Here is a 13,061-nt window from a genome sequence, read left to right as displayed (position 1 = left end):
GAAGGGGAGGGGAGGGAAGGGGAGGGAGGAAGGAAGGAAAGGAAAGGAAAGGAAAGGAAAGGAAGGGAAGAAAGAAAGAAAGGAAGGAAGGGAAGAAAGAAAGAAAGAGAGAGAGAGAGAGAGAGAGAGAGAAATGTGACCAGCCTGAGCAACACAGTAAAACCGCCTCTCTACAAAAAAATTAAAAAGGAAAGGAAGGGAAGAAAGAAAGAAAGGAAGGAAGGGAAGAAAGAAAGAAAGGAAGGAAGGGAAGAAAGAAAGAGAGAGAGAGAGAGAGAGAGAGAGAGAGAGAAATGTGACCAGCCTGAGCAACACAGTAAAACCTCTTCTCTACAAAAAAATAAAAAATTAGCCAGGTGAGGTGGCACATGCCTGTAGTTCCAGTCACTCAGGAGGCTGAGGCAGAAGGATCACCTTTGGCCTAGGAGGTCAAGGATGCAATAAGCCATGATCATGCCACTGCACTCCTAGCCTGGGTGACAGAGTGAGATCTCAACTCAAAAACAAAACAAAACAACAACAAAAACAGAGAATAAGGGCCAGTTAGAAGCCCAAATTTCACCTGCATGCAGTCTACTTATGTAGTTAACACTCACTTGTATCACACAACTTTATAATAAATAAAATAAAAAATAAAAAAGGAATGCTACATTCCACAACTTTGCAAATTATTCTATTACTAAAAGTGTTACCCATACTAATACACATAGCATTTTATAAGGTTTAGTGTATTACTAAAATATAAAATACTAAAAAAGTATATTTTTAAGAATATCTGACATATATAAGCAATAGTATGTCTATATATATTATAAGATATATTATAAAATATTAGAATTTCTTTTTTTTAAGACTGAGTATTGTGGCTCATACCTATGATCTCAGCACTCAGGGAGGCTGAGGCAGGAGGCTCAACTGACCCCAAGGGTTCAAGACCAGCCTGGGCAACACAATGAAAACTTCTCTCTCATTATTTTAAAAAGCCAGGCATGGTGGTACACACTTGTAGTCTCAGCTACTTGGGAGGCTGAGATGGGAGGATCACCTAAGTCCAGGAGATTGAGGTTGCAGCGAAGCAGGATCATACCTCCGTAGTCCAGCCTGGGCAACAGAGGGAGACCCTGGCTCCAAAAAAAGGGGACTACTTTTTGTGTTTCTATTTTTTGTAGAGACAAGGTCTTCCTATGTTGTCCAGGCTAGTCTCAAGCTCCTGGCCTCAAGTAATCTCCCGCCTCAGTCTCCCAAAATACTGGAATTATACCTGTGAATCACCACAACCAGCTGATCAGAATTTCTACTAATTATTCTAAAAGGTAAGCTAGGAGAATAATGGAGTAAATTACTTATCCCTTCTTTGTTGCTCAAATCTTTCACCAAGCTATTATTTTCATCAAATTATGAGTGAGAAAATATAATAAATATTTCTCAACTGAATAAGGGATATGAGCAAGAGCACAGAAAAACTCCAACAAATTAACTTCAAAAGAGAAAAAAAAAACCCAGAAATATAGCAAGGTCTTCAACTATCTGCCATACACAAGATCTCTGAGTAGAAAGAATCTTAGATCAGAGATATGGGACACTTACCAATGGAATATCACGAGCCTTTTCTATACGAACTATTTTTACAGTTTCCCCTCCATACTGGCCAATGCTTTCATAAATTCTCTCATCAGCAACTGGCTCTAGTTGCATTTCCTGCTCAGCAACCTTATCATGGGCCAGTAAAAGTGCCTGTTTCAAAGAAATCCATAGCATTTTAAGTAACAGCATGATTTACTGCTGTACAGTGATTTTTAACTTCATCATATACATAGTATTCTGACTATTAAATTTTTAAAAGTACTATAAGTAATTAGAGATAACAATAATTAAAGATGTGTTAAGTATACAAGGGAATACTCTGAAATGACTATAAAGTCTAAAAAGTTTATTAAACTACATAAAAACAAAATCAATTTAAAGGGTTAAACATCTTAGATAATTAAAATTTATGAAAAATAACCAGCAGAGCTCAGTGGCTCAAGCCTGTAATCCCAGCCCTTTGAGAGACTGAGGCAAGAGGAATGCCTGAGTCCAGGGATTTGAGACCAGCCTGGGCAACTTGAAGAGATCTTGTCTCTACAATAAATAAAAAAATTAGCTGGGTGTGGTGGCACATGCTTATGGTTCCTGCTACCTGGAAGGCTAGGGAAGAAGGATCGTATGAATCCAACAGGTTAAGGCTGTGGTGGCCACGAGTGTGCCACTACACTCCAGCCTGGGCAACAGGGTAAGACTCTGACTCAAACACACACACATACATATATAAATAAATACACACACACACACACACACACACACACACACACACACATATAAAAAATCAAAATAAGGAGACATTTTTGTCCAATTTTTAAAGAAAAAGAAATTGTTTTAAAAACAATTTGATTATTTTAAAATATGAAAATATATAATCCAACAATTATTTTGCAGAGGGGACTGTAAACGTCAAAACAGACTAGATAATGTTTGAGGTCTCTTCCAGCCCTGGGAGATTTTTTATTTAAAAAGAAAAAAAAAGTATGAGCTTGGACTTCCAAGTATTGTAAAAAAAATTTTAAATGCTGGAAAAACCACACATATAATGCTCTGTCCATTTTCTACCTGAATATGTGGAGCATTCAGCAAAGCAGTTAATTCTTGTCCTTCCTTATGATGAACTGGCTTCAAGACAGTTTGTACCTAAGAAAGAAAAAGAAAGATTATTCTTCTTAAGTTATAGGAAATATCAGTAGCACCTGTATGCAGGGTAGCATTTTTTTAAAGAACAAGCTAAAATAATAAAAAATTATTTGTAAGAAAAAAACATTAAAAAGAATTATAAGAGTTTTCAATCTTGTTATCATGGATAACAGCATTTCTTATTTAAAAAAAAATACTAGATAAGATTTTGGTATTTATGCCTATGAACAAAACTACTTCTAACTTGAAAGTTTCTCCCAACACACTATAAAATACACCAATAATAATTACATAAGAAAAGAAAAAAAAGTTCTAACGCTTACCTTGCTATTTTATAGTCTTAAAATCCTATGTTTAGCAACTACATTTAAAATCAGAGAGGACAACTTAAAGAGTTATAGTCTAACAAGACGAATTTGCCTGAGAATAGAACAATCTCCATAAAATGGTAGATTATGTAAGATTTCACAAAGTTAAGCAACCTCTGCCTTCCTAGGATTAACTGCCTCTGGATATGAATTTCTTCACCTCTTATCTAGTTTCCTAATCTGTAGAATAACACCTACTACCTAGGGTTCCTTAAAGACTGATTGAGAGAATCTCAATCTCTTTCTGCTCTGCATCCACGTTTTTTTCTTTCCTAAAGCTATTAAATTTTTTCCCCCTTCATTGAACTTAGGTTTGTCTCTTTTTTTGTTCTTTTCAAAGAACCAACTTCTAATGTTATCAAATGTTTTTTTCTATTTAAATAAGTTAATCCCTTTCTTCTACTTTAGTTTATTTCCCTTTTCAGTTTGTAACTGCAAGCGCATATGTTCAGTTCATTTATTTCCAATTTTTTCTCTTTTGCTATAAATATTCAAGCAGGTCACGTTGGTCCACGCTTATAATCCCAGCACTTTGGGAGGCGGAGGCGAGAGGATTGCCTGAGCCCACGGGTTGGAGACCAGCCTGGGCAACGTGGCAAGACCTTGTCTCTGCAATAAATAAAATAAATAAATAAATAAATAAAATACAGCAGGGCATGGTAGGGCATGCCTGTGGTTCCAGCTATGTGGAAGGCTGAGGCAGAAGGATCACCTGCGCCCAGCAGGTCAAGGCTGTGGTGGATGTGAGCATGCCATTGCGCTCTAGCCCGGGCAACAGAGTGAGACTCTGACTCAAAAAAACTAAAACTAAAAATAAGTAAATACTTAAAGGTGCAAATTTTCTTCTGCAGACTACTTTTCCCCCAAAGTTACTGCTCTCATTGTCAATACCTCTGACACAGAACATGACTTAAAAAAAAATAGACAGATAGATAAATGTACTAAGTCAACTCAATAACAATTTTCTATATTAGACATTTTTTCCTGTTTCCACTTTTAAGTTAGTTCCTAAACATCTCTGAAATTTTCTTTGATTTTTATATATAGTTTTTGAGTCAGGGTCTTACTCTGTCACCCAGACTGGAGTGCAGTAGTATGACCACATCTCACTGGAGCTTCAAAATCCTGGATTCAGGCAATCTTTCTGCCTCAGCGTTCCAAGTAGCCAGGACCACAGGCGTGCACCACTTCACCCAGTTGATTACTTTTTTTTTGTAGAGATGACATCTCACTATATTGCCTAGGCTGGTCTGGAAATCCTAGGCTTGGCGGTTTCTTTTGCCCATGCCAGCTCTGGCATGTCACCCTTTCTTTTCTCCCTTCTTTCTCTATTAAACTTTATTTAAAAACTGCTAAAAAAAAAAAAAAAAAGAAAGAAAAAGAAATCCTAGGTTCAAGCAATCCTCTCGCCTTGGCCTCCTGAAGTGCTGAGATTACAGGTGTGAGTCATCACACCTGTCCTGAAATATTCCCTTCTAAAAAAATTTAGAACTGGCGCAGGGGACGCACGGGGAGGGGAAAAAAAAATTTAGAACTCCTGTAAGCGCTTGGCTCCCAATGTTCCTTATACTGGTATCAGCATACATGATCAACTACTTCTACAAAGACCTAAGGAATTAAAAGGCTAATTTTGTATCAGACCATCTCCTTCCCACTAGCCTATAAAAATGCTCTAATCTCTTATCTTTAAAAATATCCTCTTCCTGACCTTGAACTTTTCTCTAGCTATATTGCTTTTGTCCATTGCCTTTAGAGGCAAAATTCTTTTTCATTTTTGAACTAAATTTTAAATTCTAGAAGTGGTATCTTTAAATGTGAAAAATTAGAAAAAAGATAATCAAAAAGAAGAAAATGAAAGGATTTTTACTAAACCTAGGAATGATCATTTGGTATACATACTTCCTGCATTTTTATACTTGTTTTTACCACAATATTCCCCTTGAGATATGTATCTGACAAAGGATTTATAACCAGAATATACAATGGGGGATCCCTCAAAAACTAGAATTATTTTTTGGACGGTGGGCCCCTTGTAGCACAGGCTTCCCCTGCTAGGTAAGTGTTCTAAGAACCCATCAGCATCAGTGTACCAGTTAGTGTTGTTGTGAGAGGCTGTGTTCTGCTTCACTGTTTTTTTTTTTTAAAGATTCTTTCCATGCGTTTGCCCATTTCATAATGGGTGATTTATGAGCACCTCTGCCTAAACATGCCGAGTGTTCAACAGTTTCGGACCAAAAGCGGCATGACCCCTATGCTTCACCCTCCCTATTCACCAGATCTCGCCCAGAGCAACTTTTTTTGTTTTCCTGGAAGAAAAAGTCCTCAAGGGAAATGTTTTGCTGATGTGGAAGAGGTGAAACAAAAAATGGTATAAGTATTAAAAGGCATTAAAATTCACGAGTTCAAAAACTGTTTTGAGCACAGAAAAAGCGACTCAATAGGTGTACTGCATCAAACGAAGAGCACTTAGAAGTTGACTGAAATGTAAACAAGTAAGAACACATAATTTTTTCTAAATAAATAAGTTATAATACGAGGGGGTTTTTGGGGTCCCCCTTCGTATTATAAACTGTTACAATTCAAGAAAACTTAACAATCTCACCAGATATTTCACAAAAAATAGGAAAGTGGCTAATAAACATATGAAAAAATGGCCAACATCATTAGTCATTATGGAAATGCAAAGTAAAATAAGATATCATTACATACTTGCTAGAATAATAAACAGGAAAAACCCAACATACATCAATAGGTGAGTAGTTAAACTGCGGGATATTCATAAAATGGAATACTACTCAGCAATTTACAAACTATTGATATACGAACATGGATGAATCTCAAAAACACTATGCTAAGCAAAAGAAGTCTGACACAAAAGACTACATATTGTCTTATTCCATTTATATGAAAGACAACTGTAATTTGACACTTTTGTACACCTGTAGAAGCATGCGTCATGCTCAAACCTCTCTCATGGCCCTTAGCAGTCAATAGCCACCTCTCCAAACCCCAGATAGACCCTATAGATGTACGTGATGACGCTAGCCATCCCAGCTACTTCAATGGCCTTATTTACTCATCTTATAAAACTGAACACATTTGATTCAAAATTGTAAGGATATGCAATCAAACTTTCAGAAAATCTCCTCTATATGGTACTTTTAAAACTGTGAACTATTCTGAATATGGCTTAAACTATTAAAAAAAATTTTTTTTAAGTTCTTTTTAACCACGTCTTTCTCCCAAAGCATTTTACTCTTTAAGTCACTTCTAGTTCTTTGCCTTTCTCAACTCCCAAAACTTAAGTCATTTTGTCTCTTTTTTCTCTTCTTTCTACCCTTCCATTATCTGTGTCAGTTTTTCTTGACTGGAGCAATTTTGATCTCTTTTGTTTCTCTCATTCTCTTCACCCACTGTTCTATTCAGCAAAACAAAGGCCCAGTAGCTAGCCAGACAGACCTTCCTCCTAAAGATAAGGAAGGGACTGATTACTATTACTGTGTATTCCCACAGTATAAAAATTATACAATATATGTGAATAGTATAATCAGATCAGAGTAATGTTGGTTATTTCAATCTCTGTAAGAAAGTAGTTTCAAGAAATTTCAGAAAACCATTTAAGTTATCATAAGCGAATATATTTTAAATTAAAAAATCCTGCCAAGTGACAATTTTTTATTTAAAACTCCAAAGATCATTTTAAAATAAAAATCTTACATAATTAATTTCAATAATAAACAATAAGCTCAAGGAACCAGCACTTTTCAACTCTGGTGGATGGAAAGTTTCCTCTCTTGGACAGGTCCTTAGGTTACATCCTCCTAGGTCCTAAGCAGCACTAGACTTTTCTCAGCCGCTCTTGCATGCAGGTTCTTTGCCATCTCTCGCATCTCAATGGGGAAAGTATCTCTCTTTGGAACCATTCTCTGCTAATTTGTGAAGTACCTCCTAACCATTTTCATAGGTCTGTAGCTCTGGAAGTCTTACCCCAACCCCCAATAGCCCATTTTCTGTCTAATGTTTGAACTCAATGAAATATATTCAGTTGATGGGCTTCCAGAATTATTAGCTTTTATAATATCAAAATAACTAAAAACTGCATAATAATGATAGACTGTCCATTCCCCCCAAACAGGAATTTGATTATTCCCTTTTTAAATCTTTAATTTAAAAGATGTTTGCAGAACACATTAAACAATGGACATCAATTTAGCATCAGAAACTAGAATTTAAAAGCTAGCATAATAAATAATGTGGAAGAGGTGAAATAAAAAATGGCAGAAATATTAAAAAGGCATCAAAATTCACAAGTTCAAAAACTGTTTTGAGCATACAAAAAGCAATTTGATAGGTGTACTGCATCAAATGGAGAGCACTTTGAAACTGACTGAAACTTCAGAAGAAACTCTCACAAACTCTCACAGTATCCGTAAACAGAAGAAATTTTCACAGTACATTAAAACTTAATAACTTAAAACACCTGTAGTTTTTACAGGGAAAAATTTCAAAATACCTGGAAATAATAAATCTTAGGAGTTATATATTTAAAATACCTGACTATCAGTTACAACTTTATCTCATTATCATCTCAATATTGTCTGATAATCATCTCATATATTCGTTTACCTCAGTTTTAATGTATAATGCTTAAAATTCATAAAACTATACTAAAAGCACTAAAAAAATTTTGCCCTCTAGTAATTAAAATCTTTCTGTTACTATTCAAATTTACAATTTTATATCAAAAACTAACTCTCTTCATGAAATAGAGCTATGACTCTGAAGTAAGTATATGCTTTTTCATGGTAAAATAAATGTTGCAAATTTTTCCATTACAATAAATTATCAACATGTGATTAACAGTAATTAATTTAAAAAACCCCATAGCCACATTAGTATTTTCCAACAGCACTCACTGCCTTACTATCACTAATAATTACCTTGTCAGCAAGATGTTCAGAATACATACCTCTTGAGCAAGATCTTGTGCGTTGGGGATAAGAGGAAATGGAGGGCTGGCCTTGTTCATGTGTACGGTGACAGCATTGTGTATCTTAAATGCATTCTGGAAATCTTTATTTTGAACAAGTTGTAAAAGCAGTGAAATATCCTCCTGGCTCTGAGAATCTACCAAAGTATGTTGGATATGCTTAAGTGAAGAAAACAAGTCTTCTACTTCTAGTAAAAGAAGAAAAAAGTATAAAAAAATTAATTGGGTATTTTTAATTCAACATGTGTTTTAAGGGAAAATTTCTTGAATCAGTAATAATCTAAGTTTTCAGGAAAAAACAAAACCTGCATATATTTTTGAGTGTTAATCATTGTCATTTTACTGATTTTTAAGTAATACTCTTTAAAAATTATGTAATAGAAAAACTTACTTTTTAAAAAGGTGTTTTAACTTATAAAACTAATACTTCCTCCTTATAAAAATAAATGAGGGAAAGAATACAGAAATAAAGAAATATAAAAAATGTAAATAAAATTCTGACACCTTAAAAGTCAAACAGCTTTCTAGGGAAGTTTTACTAATTTACATCTCATTAGCAATATTTTTACCAATAACTGATATTATCATTTTCTTTCTTTTTCCTTTGAGTTGGAATCTCATTCCGTTGCCCAGACTGGAGTGCAGTGGTCGCTCCCAGCCACCACAACCTCAACCTGCTGGGCTTCGGTGATCCTGCAGCCTCAGCCTTCCGAGTAGCCGGAATTACAGGCACACGCTACCACACCTGGCTGATTTTTTGATTTATTGTAGAGATGAGATCTCGCCAAGTTGCCCGGGTGGGTCTCGAACCCACAGACTCAGGCAATTCACTCGCCTTGGCCTCCCAAAGTGCTGGGATTACAGACTGAGCCACCGAGCCTGGCCAGAAGTTGTAAATTTTTAAGTGTTAAGAATGAGCCCCTTTTCCTATGTGATTTCTTTCACTGTTTCTACGCTTATAAACTCCTTTTCAAAGGTAGTTAAATAATTATCTAGATTTCTTCTTGTGGCTTCTATTTCATTTTAGCCACTTGATTCATCTAGAATTTATTTTAGCAAAGTTTTGAGGAGAAATCTTAACTTTTTCTTCCAGATGGTTAACTAATTATTTTAGTATCATTTATTAAATAATACTTCCTTTTCCATGGATTTATGATGGCTCCAAATTCGTACATATATCAAGGTCTGTTTTTATTACATTGGTCTATCTGAACTACAATGCGTTATTACAGTAGCATTATAGTCTTTGTTCATATTGATATGCCAAGTAGCTGATCACTATTTAAAAATTTTTTGACTATTCAAAATTAGTTATAAGTCACTTTTGTCAAGTTACCTCCCATTCCCTTTTCCCCATTCTTCCAGAAAGAAAAGTTCTATTGAGATTTTTACTAAAATGAAGGCTGTAAATGAGTCTGGGAAAAACTTAGAGCAGACACCATCTGCCTTATGCAATCACATGGGGAAAAAAAATCTTCCTAATTCTTTTTGTTAGTTTTCTTCTAATATTAAGGACTACAGAAAAGCTATTGATTCATATATGTTTATCTTGTATCCTACTCTTTAAACAGTAAATTTTTAAACAGATTCTAATAGTTTTTTCATTGATTCTTGAAGTTCCATATCTTCCCTCCCAAATCAAAACAGCATTAGAAGTGGTGTGAGTCTGTAGTTCCAGTTACTTGGAAGGCTGAGGCAGAAGGATCGCCTGAGCCCAGCAGGTTGAGGCTGTGGTGGCCATGAGCGTGCCACTGCTTTCCAGCCTGGGTGACAAAGAGTGAGACTCCAATTCAAAAAAAAAAAAAAATTCAAAAAAAAAAAAACCCAAAAAACAAAACAGCTTTTGTCCTCTTTTATAATTATATATATTTCTATATATATATTTAGTCCTCTTTATTTTATATGTAGTTGTCTCTTGGTATCTGTGGGAGATTTGTTGGTTCTGGAACCTCACTCAAATACCAAAATCCACAGGTGCTCAAGTCCCCGATGAAAAATGGCATTGTATTTGCATATAAGCTATATATATCCTTCAGCTGAGTATAGGTTAAATCACCTCTAGATTATGTATAATACCTAATACAATGTAAATAGTTATTGCATTTGGGGAATAATGACAAGAAAAAAAGGCTTTCCTGGTTCAATATAATTTTTTCCCCCAAATATTTTCAATCTGAGGTTCATTTAATCCATGGATGTTGAACCCACACATGGAGGGCCAACGGTAGGTACATATGTATATATGGCCCATATATACATATATATAAATATATAAAAGATATATACTGTATATATGTAGTATATATTTACTGCATATAGGTTCTGTGTGTGTGTGTGTGTGTGTGTGTGTGTATATACACCAGTAGTTAAAAATGCAGCAAAACTGAACACATCAGAAAGTCGAAACTGTCATTAGAATGACCTAAGAAGCTGCAACCCAGAGCTAGGGATAGCTAGAGTTTAACTATATGCTAATGTAATTTCTACAAGATAGGCAGGAAGACTATGAAATGTCAGATTCCATCATATATAATGAGATTACCACAGAATTTCCTAAGAGTGTAAAGAATTCCCTAAGAGAATAAAGAATTCAACAGCCTGAAAGTATCTTAAGAGCAAAACAGAAAACTATTTAAATATGTTTTAAGAAAAATTACAAAACCAACAAAGCAGTTTAGGTAATTGGCTACAATCTTATGCAGACTAGACTTCCCTGAGTGGATAATTAAAGTCCTGCTACAAATTTCAGTAATTGTTACAAGGGTCTCAGCCTTGCTGTTTGGGCAATGAGAAAAATCAGGAGCTTCACATCTCACAGCTGACTGAAATCAGTATGCGATCTCAGTGAGCCCAGAGATAATTGTCTACCTCATGAGTCTCTTCTGGTCCAAGGAAATTTAAATTTAAGGCCAAGGAGCTTCTGCATAATCTCTCCTGTGTACCAAAGCCACCCACAAGGACACTAAAATACTGATATTATTTTTAAAAATTACCTGTAGTTCTACCTTTCAGATAAAAATACTAGTATTATTTCATTATACTATTCAGGCTTTCAAACTTTTAAAATGTTCATCTAATCATATAGATGACACTGTAAATGTTGCTTGCAATCTACTTTCCAATTATTTCTTAGAATAAATTCCAAGGATAAAATTACTGATCAGATAATAAAAACACTTAAAACTTTGATACATACTACCGAACTGCCTTCCAGATTCAAACCCTTACCAGCAATCAGTGTAAAGTGCCTATTTTCACAAACACAGACCAAATTAAGGATTATCAATCTCTTAATTTTTGGTGAGCTGGTAAAGTTGGACATATTTTTATAGGCTGTAGCCATTTGTATTTCTTCTTTCATCCATTTTCTGTTTATCTTTTGCCCATTTTTCTACTAGACTGTTTTTGATGACATAAAATATTCCTATAGTCGTAAGCAGTTCATACTGAATATTTTATCCTTTCTTGCTGTATCAGCACAAGGGCTTTTAATCAAAGATATTTATGAAAAATAACAAATAATTTAAAAGACATGTCCAGAGTTCTACATTAATCACAATCAGAATCTCCAATGTCATCTTTAATGATAACATTTTTTTACTCGTTTTTTTCTTTTGAGTTGGAGTCTCACTGTCTACCCAGGCTGCAGTGCAGTGGCACACTCCCGGCCACCGCAGCCTCGACCTGCTGGGCTCCGGCGATCCTTCCTCCTCAGGCTTCCAAGTAGCTGGAACTACAGGCACGCGCTATCACGCCTGGCTAATTTTTGATTTATTGTAGAGACGAGGTCTTGCCAAGTTGCCCGGATGGGCCTCAAACCCGTGGGTTCAGGCAATCCACTTGCCTCAGCCTCCCAAAGTGCTGGGATTACAGACTGAGTCACCAAGCTCGGCCTAATGACAACATTTTAAAGCTGACTATAATTCACCCTTCTGGCTCAGAATTACTGACTTAGGGCATTACTAACATGAGTTTTTGTAATATTTTAAGATATGGTATACTTGGGACTATATTAAGTATTCATACCTATTTTTTCCTATAATATTGATTACCATAATGAGTTCTTATAACTGCTTTTTATAGTTATTAGATTTTCTCCCTGGCAACTGTTTCCTTCTGTTGCCCACTTCTTGCTTTTTTAATATTTAAAATATTAAAATTATTTAAATATAAATTACAAGCTGAAGTCATATGCTAGCAAAAGCTACAGAAACCTAAACCAGTAATGGCTTACTGAGAAACAAAACTTGAGATCAATAACCTTGTTTCAGAAGATGAGTGGCTCATGCCTGCAATCCCAGCACTTTGCGAGGTGGAGCCGAGAGGACTGCCTGAGCCCACGGATTCGAGACCAGCCTGGGCAACTTGGTGAGACCTTGTCTCTACAATAAATCAAGATAAATCAGCTGGGTGTGGTGGCGCATGCCTATAGTTCCGCTACTTGGAAGGTTGAAGCGGAAGGATCACCTGAGCCCAGCAGGTCGAGGGTGTGGTGGCCGTGAGCATGCCAGTGCATTCCAGCCAAGTGACAGAGACTCTGACTCAAAAAAAACAAAAAACAAAAACAAAAAAACTAAAAGTTGAGATACAGCTCAGGAAACAGAAAATTTGGTTAGTCCAAAAGAAATGGTAGCTTTAAGGTTCTAAGAAATAAGTAGGCTTCTTGTGCTGACAGAACCTGACTGAGATAAGAAACAACGGTTTCAGAGAAAGATGAAATCTGATCAATGTGCTCACACTGAGGAGTTATAAACTATAAAGACCACCTAAGACAGTTTAAAATTCAGAGGAAAAAAACCTCAGTGCCAAACTAGAAAAGTCTTTCATTCAGGAGGCCAGGCACCTAGATAAGATCCATAGGAATAGGAAGACAATGAAGAATAATACAACCAAATCCCAAGGGGCTGAGACCTAGCACCTATCTACATTCAAAGACTGAATAAGTAGCAGGAGAATCTAAGAACCATGGCAATCCCAGA

General features: G+C 35.7%; 1 protein-coding gene across 1 annotated transcript in view; it reads right to left on the bottom strand.

The window, feature by feature from the left end:
- MPP5 (membrane palmitoylated protein 5) overlaps window positions 1-13,061 on the bottom strand; it is a 70,266-nt gene that overhangs the window by 38,421 nt on the left and 18,784 nt on the right. Inside the window, exons 3-5 of the mRNA XM_008071894.1 lie at window positions 8,062-8,270; window positions 2,647-2,724; window positions 1,588-1,734 (exon numbers count right to left, since the gene is read on the bottom strand). Of these exons, the coding sequence (XP_008070085.1) occupies window positions 1,588-1,734; window positions 2,647-2,724; window positions 8,062-8,270 (434 nt within the window). The remainder of the gene's footprint in view (window positions 1-1,587; window positions 1,735-2,646; window positions 2,725-8,061; window positions 8,271-13,061) is intronic.

This window comes from Carlito syrichta, unplaced genomic scaffold, assembly GCF_000164805.1.
Source record: "Carlito syrichta isolate Samal-C Ts95f unplaced genomic scaffold, Tarsius_syrichta-2.0.1 Scaffold113598, whole genome shotgun sequence".
In the NCBI taxonomy this organism is placed as follows: domain Eukaryota; kingdom Metazoa; phylum Chordata; class Mammalia; order Primates; family Tarsiidae; genus Carlito; species Carlito syrichta.
Note: the sequence above shows the minus strand (reverse complement) of the source record. Positions and strands in the feature narration are given on the sequence as shown.